Source organism: Leuresthes tenuis, unplaced genomic scaffold, assembly GCF_036924035.1.
Source record: "Leuresthes tenuis unplaced genomic scaffold, fLeuTen1.0.hap1 SCAF_13, whole genome shotgun sequence".
NCBI classification, from domain to species: Eukaryota; Metazoa; Chordata; class Actinopteri; order Atheriniformes; family Atherinopsidae; genus Leuresthes; species Leuresthes tenuis.
This window is the reverse complement of record NW_027325367.1, coordinates 33,752,449-33,774,012: the sequence shown is the minus strand read 5'-3', so window position 1 is coordinate 33,774,012 and position 21,564 is coordinate 33,752,449. Positions and strand designations below refer to the sequence as shown.

The 21,564-nt window shown below is 45.4% G+C and overlaps 1 protein-coding gene across 1 annotated transcript; it reads left to right on the top strand.

The window, feature by feature from the left end:
• The first annotated feature begins 5,672 nt into the window (after nucleotides 1-5,672).
• On the top strand, nucleotides 5,673-21,242 carry katna1 (katanin p60 (ATPase containing) subunit A 1). The gene is made up of 11 exons (XM_072362834.1): nucleotides 5,673-5,775; nucleotides 6,628-6,790; nucleotides 6,885-7,024; nucleotides 8,855-9,059; nucleotides 13,075-13,172; nucleotides 13,541-13,646; nucleotides 13,726-13,884; nucleotides 14,008-14,134; nucleotides 14,302-14,436; nucleotides 18,740-18,866; nucleotides 20,541-21,242. Exons 2-11 carry the CDS (start codon nucleotides 6,629-6,631, stop codon nucleotides 20,737-20,739), a joined length of 1,458 nt encoding a protein of 485 aa, XP_072218935.1. The 5' UTR covers nucleotides 5,673-5,775; nucleotide 6,628; the 3' UTR covers nucleotides 20,740-21,242.
• Nucleotides 21,243-21,564: the final 322 nt, after the last annotated feature.

Sequence of the window (21,564 nt, the reverse complement as noted above, 5' to 3'; positions counted from 1 at the left end):
CATCCTTATTATCGTTTCCCGTCAGCCACATTATTCTGTACCCAAACAGCTGTCCAGGTCCGCGCAGCTCTGATACAATGGCCATTCTAACTTAAGTTGGCAATGAGTAGCCGCCCCGTCTCCTCAGTCATAAATCTTTCAGTCATGCCTTCAGAGTCTCACGAGACATTTTAATGTCATGATGGGTCGAGAGCATATCGCGAATGACATCATATGCAGGTCCTTTGTTAAAATACTCTCTTATCAATTCAAGCTCATTTTCCATCCTTGCAAACTGGGTTTAAAATTCCTACACCGACACTGCTGAGAGTAACAGGAAATGACATGTCACCAGACTTGGGTTCGTCCAATCACAAACACAAAGTGTTGTCCCCATGGTCCCTACCCTTTCCGTAATCTGAAATGTTTTCATTTTTTTCTGAAATGTTGTGTTTTCTGAAATGTCGTCATGTTTTCTCAAATGTTGTTGTGTTTTGCCCCTCAGGGCCACTGTAAAAGTCTGATCATAACCTGGGGCCTCGTGTACAAAGGGTGCGTACGCACAAAAAAGTGGCATACGCTCTTTTTCACGTCAACGATCAGATGTATCAAGAGCTAATTTCTCCTCAGACTGAGTGATGTGTACATCTGAACAATTAACACTGATGAACAAATACAACACCCATGGGTCTGGAATTACACGAGTGGATATAAAAGCATGCGCAAAGTGGTGCAATGCATACTGTTAAAAACAATGGCTTGATGAGTAACTTTATTCGTGTAGTCCCAATATTACTCCCCGTGACGTGCATTGAGCATGTGCCCCCCCTCCCAATTTCTATCCCGTCTTCACAGCATCATAGTTGGTGGTTAAAGTTAGTAACTTGCTGTTTTTTGCTGGTTAAACTCCAGCTTAAGATCTTTCTAACAAGCCCCTGATCGTCTCTGTGTGCAAATGTTAATAACCCTGTGCGTAAAGTGTGAAATGTCTTAATCAGCCTCACCTTTTCCCCGGCACATTTCTGCTCTGTACTGTATGAACACATTTGCTGTGAGTTACACAAATACAGGTATTTACCTTTAATCAGAGTCACCCACATGCGCTCCCAGCACCCATGAGAGAGCAGTGTCACCCATAATTGCACCGACTCTCTGTTCAAACAGGGTGGGCCCTTCTTCTCCTGTCCCCCCCGCCTTTATTGGCCACACTTCGGTGGTGGGCAGCCAGTCTCCGCTTCACATTCACCTTAATATTGGACCACATCTTTTTCACCTCTGCTTGTGTGCGCTTCTCAGACCCCACAACATTGACAGCCTTGCACACGCTCTCCCATCCACTCCTCTTACGTTTGCTGCTTATGCCGGAGGACAGCGACTTTGATTGTGGAGAGATTGCTGGTGCAGGGCTAATTTAAATATGATTTGCATATGTAAGTAGGGGCATGGACAGGGAGGAGTTGGACACTCAATTCCGCGTTGATTGGGATGTACAAAGGAAATGTGCTTGAATTCACATGTACGCACAGATTCATCCGGGTAGTTTTGTGCGTAGGAGGGCATTTGGGTTTGAGCGTACGCCAGGTTTCAGTCGGAAATCCAAGCAAGTCTTTGTACATGAGGCACCTGGTATTGCTCACACCACACTAAAGGCCAAAGATCCAGAGACACTATACAATCACACACTCCTTCAGGAAATGGTTTCCTGGGGCATTGGAGGCTGTGAGGGACTGCTTTGAATCTACTGACTGGAACGTCCTGCAGGACGCACATGGTGAGGACATGGAGGGGGTCAGCCACTGCACTACTGACTACCTGTATGGATATTGTGGTTCCCATTAAAACTGTACGCTGCTTCCCTAACAACAAGCCTTGAGTCACCAGTGAGTGACCCAATGTCACGGTTCGGAGAGGTAGGACCCAGATGCAGTTCTTTTCCAAAATCAAAAGGTTTATTTACAAAACGGGGAGCAGGAACAAAAGGCGCGGCAGAGCCGGATCATCAAAAATACTTAACATGAAAAAAAAAAAACACTAAACAAAACAAGGCTATGAAAAAACACTGACTATATTAAACAGACTATGAGGCAGGCAATCAAACTTATCTTTTTCCGTGGACGCATGAAGGGATAGTGAGGTAAGGATTCTGCAGTGACTGAAAGGAAACCAGAAGACTAAATACTGTGGAGGGAGTGATCAGTGAATGAGGTGCAGCTGTGAACAATGAGCCAGGTGACTTGAGTGAACCGAGGTGGCAGGGGAAAAACAGGACTAGAACATAACTGAAACCATGATTAAACAAACTGTGACCGATAAAACATAGACTGTGAAAGAGCAGGCTGTGACACCCAAGACAGAGAAGAGCTGAAGGATATACAGGGAGAACTCAAGGTCCTGCTGAGAGAGGCAAAGGAGGAATACAGAAGGAAAGTGGAACAGAAGCTGCAGCGGAAAAACATGAGGGAGGTCTGGGATGGCATGAAAACCATCACAGGCAGCAAGAAGAAGGGCAGTAGCACAGAAGAGGGGGATGCTGGGACAGAAAACCAGCTAAACCTGTTTTTTAACAGGTTTGATACTCCAGCTCCCACAGCCAGTTACTGCCCACTTCACACCCTTCACACACCATCACGTCCATCATCACCTCAGACTGCAGAGCACACCCACCCACCACACCCATGGGCATTTCAACCCCTCTCCCCACCACAACAGACATTTCAACCCACCTCCCCTTCACTATCACCAAGGAACAGGTGAGCAGAGAGCTGAGGAGGCCCCAAGGATCCATTCCACCCCAGCCACCACCTGTTCGACCTGTTGAACTATGGATTCAATTCAATTCAATTTTATTTATATAGCGCCAGATTACAACAATTGTCATCTCAAGGCACTTAAGTAATATAGTCCAATTCAAGCCAATTGGAATTCAATTCATTGTAATCATAATCCAATTAATTCATATAGAGCCAATTCAAAAATTAATATCCTAGCTAAGGAAACCAACAGATTGCACCGAAACTTGTCTTCAGTCCAATCTCCCGTCCTGAGCCTGAGGGACTGTGGAAAGGAACGACTCCCTTTAACAGGAAGAAACCTCTGACAGAACCAGAACCAGGAAGAAACCTCTGGCAGAACCAGACTCAGGAAGGGTGGCCATCCGCCTCGACCAGCTGGGGTTTGAGAGGACAGAAAAGAGGGAAAAGAGGGGGGAAAACACCATAACACCATTCAAAGGATACCTGTTGGAACAGGGAAACACAAGTTAATAACCACAATAATGTCACATGTACATAATATCATTTGAGAAATTAAACAGGGGAAAAAAGAGAGCAAAGAGAGGAAAGATGTGACAGATGAGGTCCCCCAGCAGTCTAAGCCTATAGCAGCTTAACTATGGGATGTTTCAGGATTACCTGAGCCATCCCTAACTATAAGCTTTATCGAAAAGGAAAGTTTTAAGCCTAATCTTAAAAGTGGAAACGGTGTCTGCTTCCCGGACATTTACTGGCAGCTTATTCCACAAGAGAGGGGCCTGATAACTGAAGGCTCTACCTCCCATTCTACTTTTAGAAACTCTGGGAACAACAAGTAAACCTGCAGTTTGGGAGCAAAGTGCTCTGTTAGGAAAATATCTTACAATGAGATCTTTAAGATATGATGGAGCTCGGTCATTAAGAGCTTTATATGTGAGGAGAAGAATCTTAAATTCTATTCTGAATTTAACAGGGAGCCAATGAAGAGAAGCTAAAACTGGAGAAACATGATCTCTCCTGTTAGTTCTCATCAGAACTCTGGCTGCAACTCTGGATGTGGCTAATGGTCACAAAAATCACAGACAAACAGACTCAAGGATAGCTTCTTTCCCAGAGCTGTAACCACAATTAATCACCACACAAGAAATCGTTCTTATGTGCAATATACAGCAAAAACTAGTAAAGTAAAATACTGAATATATATATATATATATATATATATATATATATATATATATATATATATGTCTCAATAACACAATAACTTTTACCTTTAAAGTCAGTATTTTACTTTACTAGTTTTTGCTGTTGGAATAAACTTGTATAACCTGATTTTCCAATTTAAGTTAAATGTTCAACCTGTTACCTGTTACAAATGAATAAATCTACCTTTTCTAATCAGAGTAGTTCAGACCCTTGATTTCCACTACACTGGGCTGCATTTGAGTCCTCTTCTCTCCATACAACCATAAGAATAGGATTGGACATGGACCCAGTGGATCAGCTTTTACAGGAGGATTTTAAAGCAATGCGTGTGGTTGGGAAAGCTTTTTACAACTATGTGGACAGACCCTCTGGACCATGGACTATGGTGGCAGACGAGTCGATGGAGGTGCTGCTGAATTCTCTACACACATCAGCAGTCTCCTCCTGGTCATAGTACAACAGTAGCGGAGGCGGGGCATGATGCTGGTTTACTTGCACTTGCAGCCACTGATATGCCTGAAACCATTATGTGTTAGAATTTTTATTTCTAGTGTTAAGAGTTTGATAAAACAAAGAAAACTCAATTTCTCTATTCTTTAGTCTTACCAAACATTTGTTAAGAAGATTCTGAAAACCATATCTTGTTAAGATATGAAGGTAAATCCATGAAATAAACGTATGAAATAAAAGACGTCAAACAACATAAAATAACATAGATAATGGTTGTGGGTTTTGAATATGTCTCAAATTCAGATGGATATCTGTAAAGTTATGACATATGAATAAAGAACCAAACAATCTTATTTTCCGTGTTAACCATAATGGAGCACATTATGTTATTATGTTACTATTCCTCGCCCCTTTGGCCGCTTCCGGCGGCAGAAGAAGCAGAAGCGGCGGGTTGGTGTGAGCCCTCGGTTGGCCTACAACCCTACTTATTCTGTCCTTGCAGCTGTGTCCACTACAAAGCACTGACAGATAGCTAAAGAGAATAAAATGAAGAATGGGACTTTCCTTCTATGAAACTTTACTTATTTCACTTTTTTCCATCTCCCACTTTCATTCCATTCAGATTCGTAAAACTACAAGAGACATAAAAATACAGAAAGTTACTAAGTAAGCTGTCAGACATGTTCACATACATGTAAACAACTGTTTAAGACATAACAGATTGATGATAGATTAAGATAACATATTTAACGATCTCATACATACAACATAACGTGGTTGCTAGGCTACTAGTTAGCAATACACAAAGTGGCTAGACAGGTCATGCTAACACACAAGTATTCTTACATTAAAACGAATATTTTGTTAACTTATTATCTTTGGAAATGTTCCACTAACTGTTTCATAACTATCAGTATCTCATTTATTGAATACTAATTTATGTACATACTTTATTTATTGAATACTAATTTATGTACATACTTTATGTATATACACGTAACTCAACAAACTGACCAATAACTGACAGGCAACGGCTCGTGAAGGGAACGCCAACGGCAAGGGCATGCATGCTGCTGCAGTACCAACATCCACCACCAGGTGTCCCCATCGAAAAACAGATGACAGAAAAACAACAACCACACAGGAGTCAGAACACTACTGGAAACTCCACTTTTTGTTCCTTTTTACTATTACCAGCTGTCGCCTTATTATTTTACTATGTGGAGTACAAATATGTTAAGTGTTTTATGTTCTTATTTTGAAGGGCGGAAGTTCTAACTTTTAGTTTGCTTGAGAAGCCTGACTTCCGTGACTATCCCCAGGTCGTTCGGCTCCACTTCAAAGCTTCACAACGGCCGCCACGAAGAGTCTGCCAGCCGTCATTAAAAAAGTTGAGTATGAACTTTAATCAAGTCAATTTAGTGTAAAAGGTCTGACTCGGACAAGTTGCTTCATTTTGTGTAGGTGCTTTTGTACTAGAGAGAAACCAGACAAGTTATCTGAATGTAAATTAGTTACAGCTGGTAGTCCTGAACAATACAGTGTAGCGTACACTGAGGTAAAGTTTGCCTGACATCCAACTTGTCCGGTTATTACTTCAAACAGAGAAGCCTTTCTTCACTGAACGCTAGCATCCTGTCCGTGTGGGCTTCAGGGTTGTATTTAGCCACAAACAGGGCTCTGTTGGGCGAGGCTGCGCGTAGCCAGAGGAGGAAAGTTACTGAGAGGCATAGCTAGCATAAGCGTTTTAAATCTAAAGCTTTAGTGTTTACTGGAATTATTTCTGCTCCCCAAAAAGGCCCATTCTTCTTAGGTTTCTTAAGCGGTTTCCAAGAAAGTCTCTCATTGTATTCAGCCCTTTGATATTCGTGATACTTTCACAGCGTGCAAAAACTTACCTGATGAGTGAAAAAGCAGTTTTACTGTGACACGCAGCTATACAAACCATCCATCAGGCTCGGATCATCTTTGGCACCACACTTTCACTTGGGTTTGCAGGCTGTGGTCCTGGTGCTGCAAGTTATTCCAGAGGTTTGGGTTTTTTGTCCTCAGAGGTGCTTCACAAGGCTTCGCTCCAACGTGATGTGACTGTGCCAGGAGCACATGATCTGCCTGTGCACTGGGAAACCAGAAGCTGGTGTTCCATGCATATGAGATATCGGTTACTATTTCAGGCTTTAACTGTTCGGCCCTCCTCTTCAAAGCCATTTTAACACTTTTTTTTGTTGTGTCTCCACTGCAGCATGAGTCTACGAGAGATCAGCGAGAATGTAAAGCTGGCCCGAGAATATGCTTTGCTGGGAAACTACAGCTCAGCCAGCGTTCTCTATCATGGGTTGCTTGAACAAATCAAAAAATATATCTACACTGTGCGAGACAGCAGTTTCCAGCGGCGATGGCAACAGGTACTGTAGTTATTAACAAGGTTTCAGAACACATCTCGAGGGAATCCAGGCTTTTCTGATGTCTGTGTGTGTGTGTATGAAAATATCTTCCCAGCTGTGGCAAGAAATTAGTGAGGAGAATCAACAAGTTCAGGACATAATGTCGACTCTGGAGAACTTTCAGCTGGATGCAACACCTGCCAAACCCAGTAACTTTGATGATAATGAGAAAAGGCCGGTGCACGTGGAACAGAGGTATTGCATTTTGTCATTTTTTAATTTATTCGTATTATTTAGGTTGTTTGTTTCTTTCCTGCAGTCGATGATTTGAGTTGGGTTCATTACTTGAACATCATCACATACACTGTGGCTGGCCTCAAGATGCTTCTTTAGAATTTATTGATGATTTGTTCGATAAACTTGGACTGAGCCTTTACTCTCTGGCAAATAAATGTTTGCTTTTTAACCTTGTGCTCAGTTGGTTATTCCAACTCTGTTGTCTGTAGAGTTTCTAGGGCTGTATAGAACTGGCAACTACATAAGAGGTTAGTGTTGGTTAAAGTCAAGATCAAAGAGGAAAAAAATGACAGCTGCAAAGTCATCAATGGTTTTCCACATTTAGCTTCACGTGGCCTCTCTTGGTCACCCAGATCTCTTATACACCGCTGTTCATCTCTGTGATTACCTCCACTGATGGCTCAGAAGGGCATTGACACCCATCACTGTCCCATTCTGCCGCTGCCCCTTACAAACAGGATGAACAGGGGCAGAAAAATGCCTCCAGTCCCCCCACGGCTCCGGGCTTAGCCACTAAAGCTCGACTTGATTGCAAAGCCAAACCTGTTGCAGAAAAATATTCTGTGTCTGACTAAAGAAACAGAAAAATATATAAACGAGCTGCATCAAAGAAACCTATATCTTCAATTGCAAAACAATATCCTCCAGGTACAAAACTCAACTCTGGCACGTGCTGTGTCTCAGCTGTGCACATCAGTCATTCTGAGGACAAACTGTGTTCACATTGATTTATTATAACAGTTCCCAACATCACCTCTAAGGGTCGCCAAAGAATCAGCAGCTGTAGGAAAGTGCGAACGCCAGCCCTGAAGGTGGCGTGAGGCGCCGCACATTTCCACGGCATCTGATGGTTGATGTGACATGTCTTAATGTGGGAAGAGTCCTTAAGGTGAAAAATGTCTGACTGAACGCTGTCGCTTCAACAAAAGACAAAAGGATTATGTGTGTCGTGTCAGAAAAGGGCCTCAGTCCTGTTAACAGCTGGTGCTCCACTTTGTCTGCCTGATTCATCCCTTTTGTTTGTTCCTGTCCTATTCTATCAAATACTGTTTTATTCCAGTCAAATGTCCACTAATACCCCTCTGTAGCATAATTCTATGTTGTTGTTGTTGTCGGACAGCACAAGTCTGGAGTATTGATTAATAAACTGGTATTAATCAGCTGTCTCAGATTTATTTTGTCACAGCTGATAGCAACAGCGCTTGATCTCAGTTTACTGGCTGCTGCTACTCTGCAAGATGGTTGTTGGAGGAAACGCGCACCAAGGTGGTTCTGGTGACTTATTTCAACAAAAAGTAGTTATTGCAAAACTTCTGGGTCTTTGCGAGTAAAGCATAAGGTCAGGTTGGAATAAATGCCTGTGAACCTGTTCAGCTACACTGGAAATGAGATGTATGACACAGCATCGGGCTGCGTTTAACTGCATCGTGCCTTGGATCTCATTAGAAAGGGAAGAAAATGGAAAAAGATATACTGCTCAGCTCAGAATAGACTTCTTAAAAGACAAAAAAAAGGCATTTGATTTCTTACCAGCAACAATGGAGGATTTGTTGATTCTGTTGATTCTATTCACCTGCCAGAACAGAAATGTCAAGGTGCTCATTTCCAAGCCCCAGTTCTCCCCATGTGCAAGAGAAGCCACCGTCGCAGTAGTCCACCGGGGTTCTGACTGTGGCTTATGAAGAATAATGTGAAACAGATGTTGTCATTGTTTTAAACGTTTAAATTCTGACTCTAACGGCTTAGGACTGGTTGTCATTAATGGCATCATCTCTCCTTCTTTCACAGACATTCTCCTTGTCCCGTGAGACGTCCTTCTAACCTCTATAAGGAGAGCAAACCTCCCAATAACCGTCTGAGTGTGGCTGTCAGGGCCCAGCAGAGGCACTCACCTCGAGGGGCTAATGGGGACAGAGGCAAATTTTCCAAGGGCAAAGAAAAGAAGGAGTCCAAAGAGGTGAAGGAGACTGTTGGCAAAGTCAAGGATGATAAGGTGAATACCATGGAGCAGTTTGATGCCATTTTTACGCTGGTCAGAAAACCTGCTAACAGTGTTTATATCTGGCTTTTGAGTGCAATGTGTTTTTTGCATTTTGCATCAAGTGATTCCGTTTGTTGTTTAGCTGGCTGATGACAGAATCTGGCAGCTATGAAAGGAGAGACACAGGAGAGGTTGTCTCCTCACATCTGTACGGCACCTGGGTGCACGGGTAGTCTCCTCACGTCTGTACGGCACCTGGGTGCATGGGTACGGCACCTGGGTGCACGGGTAGTCTCCTCACATCTGTACGGCACCTGGGTGCATGGGTACGGCACCTGGGTGCATGGGTACGGCACCTGGGTGCACGGGTAGTCTCCTCACGTCTGTACGGCACCTGGGTGCATGGGTACGGCACCTGGGTGCACGGGTAGTCTCCTCACATCTGTACGGCACCTGGGTGCATGGGTACGGCACCTGGGTGCATGGGTACGGCACCTGGGTGCACGGGTAGTCTCCTCACATCTGTACGGCACCTGGGTGCATGGGTACGGCACCTGGGTGCATGGGTACGGCACCTGGGTGCACGGGTAGTCTCCTCACGTCTGTACAGCACCTGGGTGCACGGGTTGTCTCCTCACATCTGTACGGCACCTGGGTGCACGGGTTGTCTCCTCACATCTGTACGGCACCTGGGTGCACGGGTAGTCTCCTCACGTCTGTACAGCACCTGGGTGCACGGGTAGTCTCCTCACATCTGTACGGCACCTGGGTGCACGGGTAGTCTCCTCACGTCTGTACAGCACCTGGGTGCACGGGTAGTCTCCTCACGTCTGTACGGCACCTGGGTGCACGGGTAGTCTCCTCACATCTGTACGACACCTGGGTGCACGGGTAGTCTCCTCACATCTGTACGGCACCTGGGTGCACGGGTTGTCTCCTCACATCTGTACAGCACCTGGGTGCACGGGTAGTCTCCTCACGTCTGTACAGCACCTGGGTGCACGGGTAGTCTCCTCACATCTGTACGGCACCTGGGTGCACGGGTAGTCTCCTCACATCTGTACGGCACCTGGGTGCACAGGTAGTCTCCTCACATCTGTACGGCACCTGGGTGCACGGGTAGTCTCCTCACGTCTGTACAGCACCTGGGTGCATGGGTACGGCACCTGGGTGCACGGGTAGTCTCCTCACGTCTGTACGGCACCTGGGTGCATGGGTACGGCACCTGGGTGCACGGGTAGTCTCCTCACATCTGTACGGCACCTGGGTGCACGGGTAGTCTCCTCACGTCTGTACAGCACCTGGGTGCACGGGTAGTCTCCTCACGTCTGTACGGCACCTGGGTGCACGGGTAGTCTCCTCACATCTGTACGGCACCTGGGTGCACGGGTAGTCTCCTCACATCTGTACGGCACCTGGGTGCACGGGTAGTCTCCTCACATCTGTACGGCACCTGGGTGCACGGGTAGTCTCCTCACATCTGTACGGCACCTGGGTGCACAGGTAGTCTCCTCACATCTGTACGGCACCTGGGTGCACGGGTAGTCTCCTCACGTCTGTACGGCACCTGGGTGCACGGGTAGTCTCCTCACATCTGTACGGCACCTGGGTGCACGGGTAGTCTCCTCACGTCTGTACGGCACCTGGGTGCACAGGTAGTCTCCTCACATCTGTACGGCACCTGGGTGCACGGGTAGTCTCCTCACGTCTGTACGGCACCTGGGTGCACAGGTAGTCTCCTCACATCTGTACGGCACCTGGGTGCACGGGTAGTCTCCTCACGTCTGTACGGCACCTGGGTGCACGGGTAGTCTCCTCACGTCTGTACAGCACCTGGGTGCACAGGTAGTCTCCTCACATCTGTACGGCACCTGGGTGCACGGGTAGTCTCCTCACGTCTGTACAGCACCTGGGTGCATGGGTACGGCACCTGGGTGCACGGGTAGTCTCCTCACGTCTGTACGGCACCTGGGTGCATGGGTACGGCACCTGGGTGCATGGGTACGGCACCTGGGTGCACGGGTAGTCTCCTCACATCTGTACGGCACCTGGGTGCACAGGTAGTCTCCTCACATCTGTACGGCACCTGGGTGCACGGGTAGTCTCCTCACGTCTGTACAGCACCTGGGTGCACGGGTAGTCTCCTCACGTCTGTACGGCACCTGGGTGCACGGGTAGTCTCCTCACATCTGTACGGCACCTGGGTGCACGGGTAGTCTCCTCACATCTGTACGGCACCTGGGTGCACGGGTAGTCTCCTCACATCTGTACGGCACCTGGGTGCACGGGTAGTCTCCTCACATCTGTACGGCACCTGGGTGCACAGGTAGTCTCCTCACATCTGTACGGCACCTGGGTGCACGGGTAGTCTCCTCACGTCTGTACGGCACCTGGGTGCACGGGTAGTCTCCTCACATCTGTACGGCACCTGGGTGCACGGGTAGTCTCCTCACGTCTGTACGGCACCTGGGTGCACAGGTAGTCTCCTCACATCTGTACGGCACCTGGGTGCACGGGTAGTCTCCTCACGTCTGTACGGCACCTGGGTGCACAGGTAGTCTCCTCACATCTGTACGGCACCTGGGTGCACGGGTAGTCTCCTCACGTCTGTACGGCACCTGGGTGCACGGGTAGTCTCCTCACGTCTGTACAGCACCTGGGTGCACGGGTAGTCTCCTCACGTCTGTACGGCACCTGGGTGCACGGGTAGTCTCCTCACATCTGTACGGCACCTGGGTGCACGGGTAGTCTCCTCACGTCTGTACAGCACCTGGGTGCACGGGTAGTCTCCTCACGTCTGTACGGCACCTGGGTGCACGGGTAGTCTCCTCACATCTGTACGGCACCTGGGTGCACGGGTAGTCTCCTCACATCTGTACGGCACCTGGGTGCACGGGTAGTCTCCTCACATCTGTACGGCACCTGGGTGCACGGGTAGTCTCCTCACATCTGTACGGCACCTGGGTGCACGGGTAGTCTCCTCACATCTGTACGGCACCTGGGTGCACAGGTAGTCTCCTCACATCTGTACGGCACCTGGGTGCACGGGTAGTCTCCTCACATCTGTACGGCACCTGGGTGCACGGGTAGTCTCCTCACATCTGTACGGCACCTGGGTGCACGGGTAGTCTCCTCACATCTGTACGGCACCTGGGTGCACAGGTAGTCTCCTCACATCTGTACGGCACCTGGGTGCACAGGTAGTCTCCTCACATCTGTACGGCACCTGGGTGCACGGGTTGTCTCCTCACATCTGTACGGCACCTGGGTGCACGGGTAGTCTCCTCACATCTGTACGGCACCTGGGTGCACGGGTTGTCTCCTCACATCTGTACGGCACCTGGGTGCACGGGTTGTCTCCTCACATCTGTACGGCACCTGGGTGCACGGGTAGTCTCCTCACATCTGTACGGCACCTGGGTGCACGGGTAGTCTCCTCACGTCTGTACGGCACCTGGGTGCACGGGTAGTCTCCTCACATCTGTACGGCACCTGGGTGCACGGGTAGTCTCCTCACATCTGTACGGCACCTGGGTGCACGGGTAGTCTCCTCACGTCTGTACGGCACCTGGGTGCACGGGTAGTCTCCTCACATCTGTACGGCACCTGGGTGCACGGGTTGACTTTCAGTCGGGCTGCTCAGTTGTTGTCAGGGCTACAACAATGGGAATAGCTCACTGTTTCATTGTAGAAACACGTTTAGTTTACTGTGTGTGCTGCTGTGTTAAAGGGGTTGTCCGCGGTCCTCCTGAGAATATTAGCCCAGCTGAATTGTGTCAGACTCGTGCTTTTCAGAAACTGAGCTCTGTTACAGCCTGCAGCTTCTACATGTTTGTAGAGCTATACCACTTCAATAAGTTGTAACTCTCACTTCTAATGGCAACGGGAAAGGAAGTAACCAGCTTGTTTTAGTGGGTGTACCCACAATTGAAAAGCCCCATTTAAACATGCTGCTTTTGGTTAAAAACATTCGGTCACAGCTCTTTACATTTCTTGTCTACTTTTTTAAGTGTTTTCCTTTTTCCAGGAGAAAGAAGTGCAGAAGTTTGATGGGACAGGATATGATAAAGACCTTGTGGAAGCTCTGGAGAGAGATATCATATCTCAGAATCCAAATGTGAAATGGTAGGTGCTGTGGTTCTGTGTGGGGTGTAGTGTACCTTTTTGTTTCTTACAAAGGCCAGCTGAACACAAGTCAGACTCTTCTAGTTGGATCTGTTAAGCTCATTATCATGATTTTAGGCTTAATGCTCTAAAAGCCCTGAACCTCAGGAATTTGGGCTTGTTAAAGTTGCTTGTCCCATTAGCCCATTCAGTGGCAGCTTAGCTGCCCCAGCAGCTTATTACCATTCTGTTTGATTTCACTTGTTTAATAGGGACACTCAGATAAACATACGTCACACCATGCATGGCTTAGGAAACTGCTTTGGCATGCTTTTAACCTCCCTGATAGTTGTTGAATGTGACATCTTTCCATATTGTTTTTCTTTTAGGGATGATATTGCAGACTTGGAAGATGCAAAAAAACTCCTGAAAGAAGCAGTTGTGCTGCCAATGTGGATGCCAGCATTTTTCAAAGGCATCCGAAGACCATGGAAGGTACTCACTTGAAGGCAGCTGTGTTTTCTCACTTTTCATCACATGCTTTGCTGTTACATGGAAGTTATTCCCATTTTAGGGAGTGCTTATGGTGGGACCTCCAGGGACGGGGAAAACACTTTTGGCCAAAGCGGTTGCTACTGAATGCAGAACCACTTTCTTCAATGTGTCCTCATCTACTCTCACATCCAAGTACAGAGGAGAGTCTGAGAAGCTAGTTCGTCTTCTTTTTGAAATGGTAAGCTTAAGAGTTCTGCACTCACCATAATCTATGGACATAGCCTCTATGACACCATTCATTCCTTTGTCAGCAACCATTCAGCTGTTGCTGCACTGAAATCATAATATAAAATTTTTACAGGCACGCTTTTATGCTCCCACTACAATCTTCATCGATGAAATTGATTCCATGTGCAGTCGCAGAGGGACTTCAGAGGAGCATGAGGCCAGCAGGAGGGTCAAGGCAGAGCTACTGGTGCAAATGGATGGTATGATAATTAGAAGTGTTCAGTTTCATTAACCACTTACGTTTTATATTAAAATCTAGTTTTCACCCTAACACGTTCAGATGGGAATGTTCTTTTAAAAAAATGCTGTTTTGCAGCATCATTTGAACAGTTATTCTGAAGTGTTCTCTGTCATGGCTTTGATGCAGGTGTTGGAGGAGCTTCAGAAAACGACGACCCATCAAAGATGGTGATGGTGCTAGCTGCAACCAACTTCCCATGGGACATCGACGAGGCCCTGAGGAGACGGCTTGAGAAGAGGATTTACATCCCTCTGCCTTCAAGTAAAGTCATTTCTGAACTGCTACAAGTTGTTGGCAGTTACATGTGATTAACTGGAAACTGAAGTTGGGGCATACTGTAACAAGGCTTATATTATTACTCAACAACCAGAAAATAGTTTAAGGCAAAAGTTTAAAAAGAAGTGTTGGGTCACCACATTCCCTTAGTCTGTAAATTGTTACCATCGAGTATAGTTTTTAGGAAAGTTGTGCTGAAATCTGTCCAGATTCTGACTTAAATCCAACTGTCAGACTTTGCATAGTTGGAAATACTACATTAAGATCACAGATCAGGGATAATAACATAATTAATCATTAAAATGATTAATTTGATTTAATTTTTAATTGATTTAACCTTTATTAATTAATACATTAACAACTGAAACAGAGGATATTATCCCTGATCTGTAATATCCTCAGTTTAGGTAAAAAGTTTTCCACCCAGGTCAAGCACACCCTGGGATGGACCCTGCTTTCCCTTTCTGAGTCGTCGAATGGTTTGCCAGAACATCCTTGAGGCCAAGTGAAAGTCCTTCTCCATGGCCTCACCAAATTTGAGTTTTAGCTTCAGCAACCACCAAGATGCAAGTGTTGTCATACATTAATTAACCAGAAGTATTCACTCACCCATCCAAGGATGCTGAGGCACATAGTGCGCAGAGGTGCAGAGTCCATCGCTACAGACCTCCAAACTTCCTGTGGCCTTCAGATTAGCACAAGATCAGTGCGTAGAGAGCTTCATGGAATGGGTTTCCATGGTAACTGCATCCAAGCCATACATCACCAAGTGCAATACAAAGCGTCGGATTCAGTGGAGTAAAGCTGCCGCCACTGGACTCGAGAGCAGTGGAGACTCTGGAGTGACCAATCACGCTTCTCCATCTGGCAACCTGATGGAGGAGTCTGGGTTTGGCGGTTGCCAGGGAAACAGTACTTGTCTGACGGCATTGTGCCAAGTGTAAAGTTTGGTGGAGGGGGGATTATGGTGTGGGGTTGTTCTTCAGGAGCTGGGCTTGGCCCCTTAGTTCCAGTGAAAGGAACTCTGAATGCTTCAGCATACCAAGAGATTTTGGACCATTTCATGCTCCCAACTTTGTGGAAACAGTTTGGGGATGGCCCCCTCCTGTTCCAACATGACTGCGCACCAGTGCACAAAGCAAGGTCCATAAAGACATGGATGAGCCAGTTTGGTGAGGAAGAACCTGACTGGCCTGCACAGAGTCCTGACCTCAACCCGATAGAACACCTTTGGGATGAATTAGAGCGGAGACTGTGAGCCTTCTCTCCAACATCAGACCTGCCTGATCTCACAAATGAGCTTCTGGAAGAATGGTGAAAAATTCCCATAAACACACTCCTAAACCTTGTGGAAAGCTTTCCCAGGAGAGTTGAAGCTGTTATAGCTGCAAAGGGTGGGCCGACGTCATATTAAACCCTATGGATTAAGAATGGGATGTTACTGAAGTTCAGATGTGTGTAAAGGCAGGTGAGCCAATACTTTTGAAATTATAGGGCATATACAGTACATGTTAGAAACATGTTCCTCTACAATGAGATTCTTCCTTTGCTGTCCACAGAGATGCTGTTGGATTGAAAGGACACAAAGTAAAAGGGCAGCGTGTGCAAAAATACAGTGGGGATATACATACTTAAGTATACATAATAGGAAATAACACTACTGTAGCTGTGCATGTGTGCAGAAGTTCAACAGGGTGTAGTATCAGCTTAAATGTACTGGATACAATAATGATACAAGTCCAGTGTGTGCAGTTCCCTGAGGTAGAGAAGTAGTGGAGTATTGTCCATGAAAGTAACACTTCTGTAACTGAGCTTGTGTGCAATAGTAATGTTCAAGGTGCAATAGTGAAATCAGGTCCAATGTGTGCAGTTCCTGAGATAGAAGTAGTGAAATATTGTCTGTAGTATGTCTACTATTTAGGAGTCTGATGGCAGTTTGAAAGAGAGAGTTAGCATGGAAGCCTCCCCTCTTGCCTTGCTTGCGTCACCGTCTCCAGTGCGCTCTCCTGGGGTCCGTCTGTTCACTCGACCTTGGTGCTTCTGGGCCTTCCCTGGGGTGGTGATGGTGACTGCTGGGGTGAACAATGAGTTGTGCCTCCGGTGGTAGATTCCAGCACATTCTTGTGAATTCCAGAGTATCTTGTGTGTTGGCGATGTCTAGTAGTGTCTGTCTGCTGTAAGTTATAAGTGCACTGCAGAATGTGCAAGAAGAGTAAGAAAAAGTACAAAAGCTGGCATTTAGGAGCGGAGTGAGCAAACATGTCTGCTATGGAGGTGCCCCCTGGTCCTTTTAGCCACTTTTACCTGTCAGCTTAAGTGACCGCTGAGACAACCAAGCCCGAACAGCCTCCTTCTTTAGCTTGATGGTTAAATGGTAAATGGACTTGTACTTGTATCGTGCTTTTCTAGTCTAGCTGACCACTCAAAGCGCTTCACTACATGATGGCTACCCTCACTGCTTGTGTCCACCAGTGAGTCCTCGAAAGGCACCAACAACCTTCAGGCCACAGCTCTTAGAAGCAGCATCCACAGTGGAAGTCCTGAACATAGTCCAGTCAGATTCCATGTTCCCAACCTCCCCTGGTATGTAAGAAAAATTCTGGTGCAAGTTACAGGCCTCACGGACAGGGGCCTTTGCCACATGTTCCCAGTTCACCCTCACTACTCGCTTGGGCTGTTCGACAGTCTTCCTCGCCAACTGATCCATCTCACCACCAGGTAGTGATCGGTTGACAGTTCTGCACCTCTCTTCACCCAAGTGTAGTCAAAGTCAAGTTTATTTGTAGCACATTTCATGTCCAAAACAATTCAAAGTGCTTTACATAAAATAAAAGCATTGCTGCAGGGAGCAGAAAAAGCATTAAAATATGTAAAAGAATATAAATGGAAAGAAAGAAAATAATTCAAATGAATAAAAACAAGCAACAGTCTGGATAAGTTAACAGATAGCGTGCAGATTTCATGCACAGACACATGAGAAAAGACATATTTTTAACCTGGATTTAAAAACATTTGGTGACAGTTTAATCTCCTCTGGCAGTTTGTTCCATTGGTTGTAGCATAGCAGCTAAATGCTGCTTCTCCAGGTTTAGTCTGGACTCTGGACTACCCTGTGTATTTGTTTATGTTACCATACACATTTAAAAATCCTCCCATGTAACATCTTTCTGTGTAAATATCTCATATTAACATGTGGAAACCCGCAGCCTATACAAGCACTAAATGGATTTTCTTTTTAAAATTGGAGGGTGCTGCTTATATTCAGGTGTGCTCTATAGTCCAGAATTTACAGTATACATGTACAAAACAATGCATAAGATGTAACATGACTAAACCAAACCAACAGGTGAGCTGGAACCATGTTGATAATAAAGCTGAGCTAATGATGAGCTGACTTCATACAGTCTTTTACCTCATTTGTACACTTTTGCTCCATTCTGTAGAACAAAGTTACGGATGTCTCCATTGAACGTTGGAGTTGGCGGTTAGAGGTCGACTTTGCGGTGTGTTCAAGTGTATTTTTTTTATTTTACTCTCTCCGACACAGCAGAGGAGGTCTGCCGTTGCTGACTCTTTGATTCCTTGTTTGGTGAACTAAAGGCTTTAGGTTCAGAGTAGAAGCTGAAGTGTGAAATGTGAAACTCCTCCCTGGAGTCCTGGAGTGTCCCTGTTGGCAGCACAGAGCAGTGAATGTGAGAAGTATGCTTCAGACACTAGTTATATTAACTCAAAATCAGGTTCTATGTTTTGTATGTGTACCTGACTACAGAACCGCTGTAAATGTATTCATTTTTTTATATGCTCCAAGTTACTGCATGTTCATTTCAGAGTTCCTCCACCACCGCAGTGTGTGGTGCAGGCTGTGTCCCTTATTAACTGAAGCTGTAGAGCTGAATTTGAGCATCATGTTGCCAGTTATTCCTGTGGTACAATGAACAGCAACAATTTTAGTCATCATATATCATGATATTAATTGTGAGATGACTGGGACAGAATGGTGGTAATAATTCTTTGAATATTTAGAAAGGCCCAGTGCTGCAAGCCCAACTCCAGAGGTTCTGGGTGATCTCTAAAGTACTACTGCATTATCAAGGAGTAAGATTTCCCCCCCAGAAGACCCTCAAATGGCCTTAATTCCCGGAAAACTTCCTGCAGTTGAAATTCAGCTTTTATTGCTAAGTTTGTAGCTCAGACTTTACTGTCCCCAGGTTTGGACACATGGACTTTTCCATGCTGTGGGCAGAAAATGGGTTTCCTGCACCCTCTACTAACAGTTGTCTGTTTGCAGCTAAGGGACGGGTGGAGCTGCTCAGGATCAACCTGAAGGAGCTGGAGCTGGCCAGCAACGTGGACTTGGACAAGATTGCAGAACAGATGGAGGGTTATTCAGGAGCTGACATCACTAATGTGTGCAGGTCAGTTAATTCTCCCACAGCAGCTTCTTTAGCAAACCGTAAAGAGAAGAGAACACGTTCAACAAAGTAAGATGAGTTTTCATATGAGCAGTGGGACAAAAGAAAAACCAGGCACTGCATCTTCATGTTGGCTCAGCACAGTCATTAACTGTAGTTTTCACTTTGTTTTAAATTCTGACGTGGTGAAGCCTTTTGATGGTAAGTTTCACTTATTAAGTTTTATTCATGTGTTTTATATGGAAACCAAGAGGCCATGCTTAGAAAAAGGGATTTATTGACAATACCTTGAGATCACACATGAATTATCTCACTGAGTTAAAGGAGCAGTGTGCAATAATCATGGTGCTTTATTAACAGAAATGGATTATAATACATAGAACTGTGTTGTTAGTGCTATAGTCACCCTATGAAACGAGTCGTTTGGATTTTGCCTTTTTATTTACAAAGGTTACAAAGGCTTACCTGGAAGGACACCACTGGTGTCGCCATATTGATTACAGTGGCCTAGAAGGGACAAAGGGTGATGCAAGCGTGATTCGCCATCACTTTGCAGACGAAGAAGCCAGATGTGACGTTGTAGAAGAAGAGGAAGAAGGAGACGAGGAAGTTTTTCAATTTTGTGAAGCTCTCTGAATAGACATGTCAGACCACACTTACTGTTCTGCAGAACAAACCTCTAAAGACCACGAGTCATCGTCAAAGAAACGAAAATATGACGAGTCCAAAAGGATGTGAGACAGAAGACAGGGTCAAACACGGGTAAATATCGGCGTGGCCTTTCCCAAATGGAGGTCGCTGATAAGGGAGAACGGCTTTAAAAGTGACGCTGAAGTTGCCTCTTTTCTGCTGGAAAGATAATTCAGCTCAGTGTTACTAATGGAAATGATAAGTGTTGTTTGGTGGCTGCAGCTCATGCAGATCATCTTCAATCCTCTCCTCCTCTTCACGTGAGGCAGTGAACTTGAAAAGGTGGTTTCACTCCATGGGGAAGACATCGTGACACATTTGAGTGATGGAAGTGTTGGGTAGTGTGTGCTGCACAGCGGCTCTTACACACTGCCCCTTTAAGGAGCTGAGTGGTAAAGGTTTTATGGCATTATCTCAACATAATGGGGATTGTTTTGTTGTAATAATGGCTAAATTTATGTTGTAATCTTGAGATAACAGGCTTGTTTTCTCAAAGTAATGGGCGAATATATTTGGTTGATTGGACCTAGTGAGGAAGTGCACCACAAACGGTAGAATCCATCGAAGAGCATCAGCCGGCTGAAGCAGAGTTGGTTGAGTCTTTTCTGTGCCCCAGGGGCCGCAGCGTCTGCACTCATGAGCAGATATTTACTAAAGTCAGTGGAGCCAACAGAATGACACATGCACGCCTTCACTTAATGTTGATGGACAGCTGACATGACTGTGATAGGGAAGTTAGATGTTAACAGGAACAAGCCCACCTTCATCTTGTGAACTTGAGAAGACAAAAAAACCATTTCTAAAGATGATGAGATAAAATAAGCTTTATGCAATCTTTAGAAGTTCAAAAAATGAATACGGGCATGGTCCTTCTCAGCTTCCATAGTTTTAATATAAAGGGACAGAATAACTTGTTTAATTTGTCATTAAAAGCTCAAATGTTTGCTTGGAGAGATTTGCTAAAACCTTTATTTTCTGACTGTGTAGAGACGCCTCTTTAATGGCCATGAGACGGAGAATCGAGGGTCTCACTCCAGAGGAGATCCGCAACATTTCTCGGGACGAGATGCACATGCCAACCACCATGGAAGATTTTCAGTCCGCTCTCAGGAAAGTGTCCAAATCTGTCTCTGCAGCAGACCTGGAGAAGTATGAAAAGTGGATCGAGGAGTTTGGATCCTGCTGAAAAATAGCCAGTATGCTAGTTGTTATACGTAGCTTAACATTGAGGTTTGGCACGGCTGTGTCAGGCTGTATTGTTCTCAATCAGTCAGATTTAGATGAAGGCTAATTACCTCAGTTAAACGGGTGCAATTTTAAAACTCTACTTTTCTAAATCATGTTCAGGTTAGGTAAGTGTCTTAAGTCAAGCTGAAGGATTTCTCAGTGAAATCAGAAATCTTTTGACATAGTTCAAATCATTTCAGTTGCAGAAATGTTTGATTGTGAAATGGGCAGACATGAAACATGAAGCACAAAGGTGCTGGGGACTTGGTTTCCTTAGACGTGTCCAAGTGCCTGATATTTGTACCAGCATACATGAGACCCTATCACATGTAATTCTGTACTTTTTTTCTTCTCATTGCACTATATTTTTAGATGGAACCATGTGTTGCTTTTCAGATTCTGGGCCAAGCAAATTTTTAAGACTGTAACACAAAGATATTTCTATAAATAAAGTTGATGTTAATGGAAAGTAGTATTGTTTTATATTGACTCACAATGCCTGCTAAAGAATATAATTCCTAAATTGCTACACATTTAATCAAAGGGAGGACGGTTCTCTTAGAAGTATATGATGACTACACTTATTAATATTCCACTCCTGTAATGCTGAACTTTCTGTCGTCTTTTACTGTTATACATAGACACCCCAGAAACTACTTTTCATAAGAAAAAGGAGAGACCAAAAACCACTAAACAATAATTTAATGGTGGTAACTGTACTAAAGCGAAGGTGCCTGAAGATTCAGATCCAAGAGCATACGAATATCCAGATCTTTGATAAAAA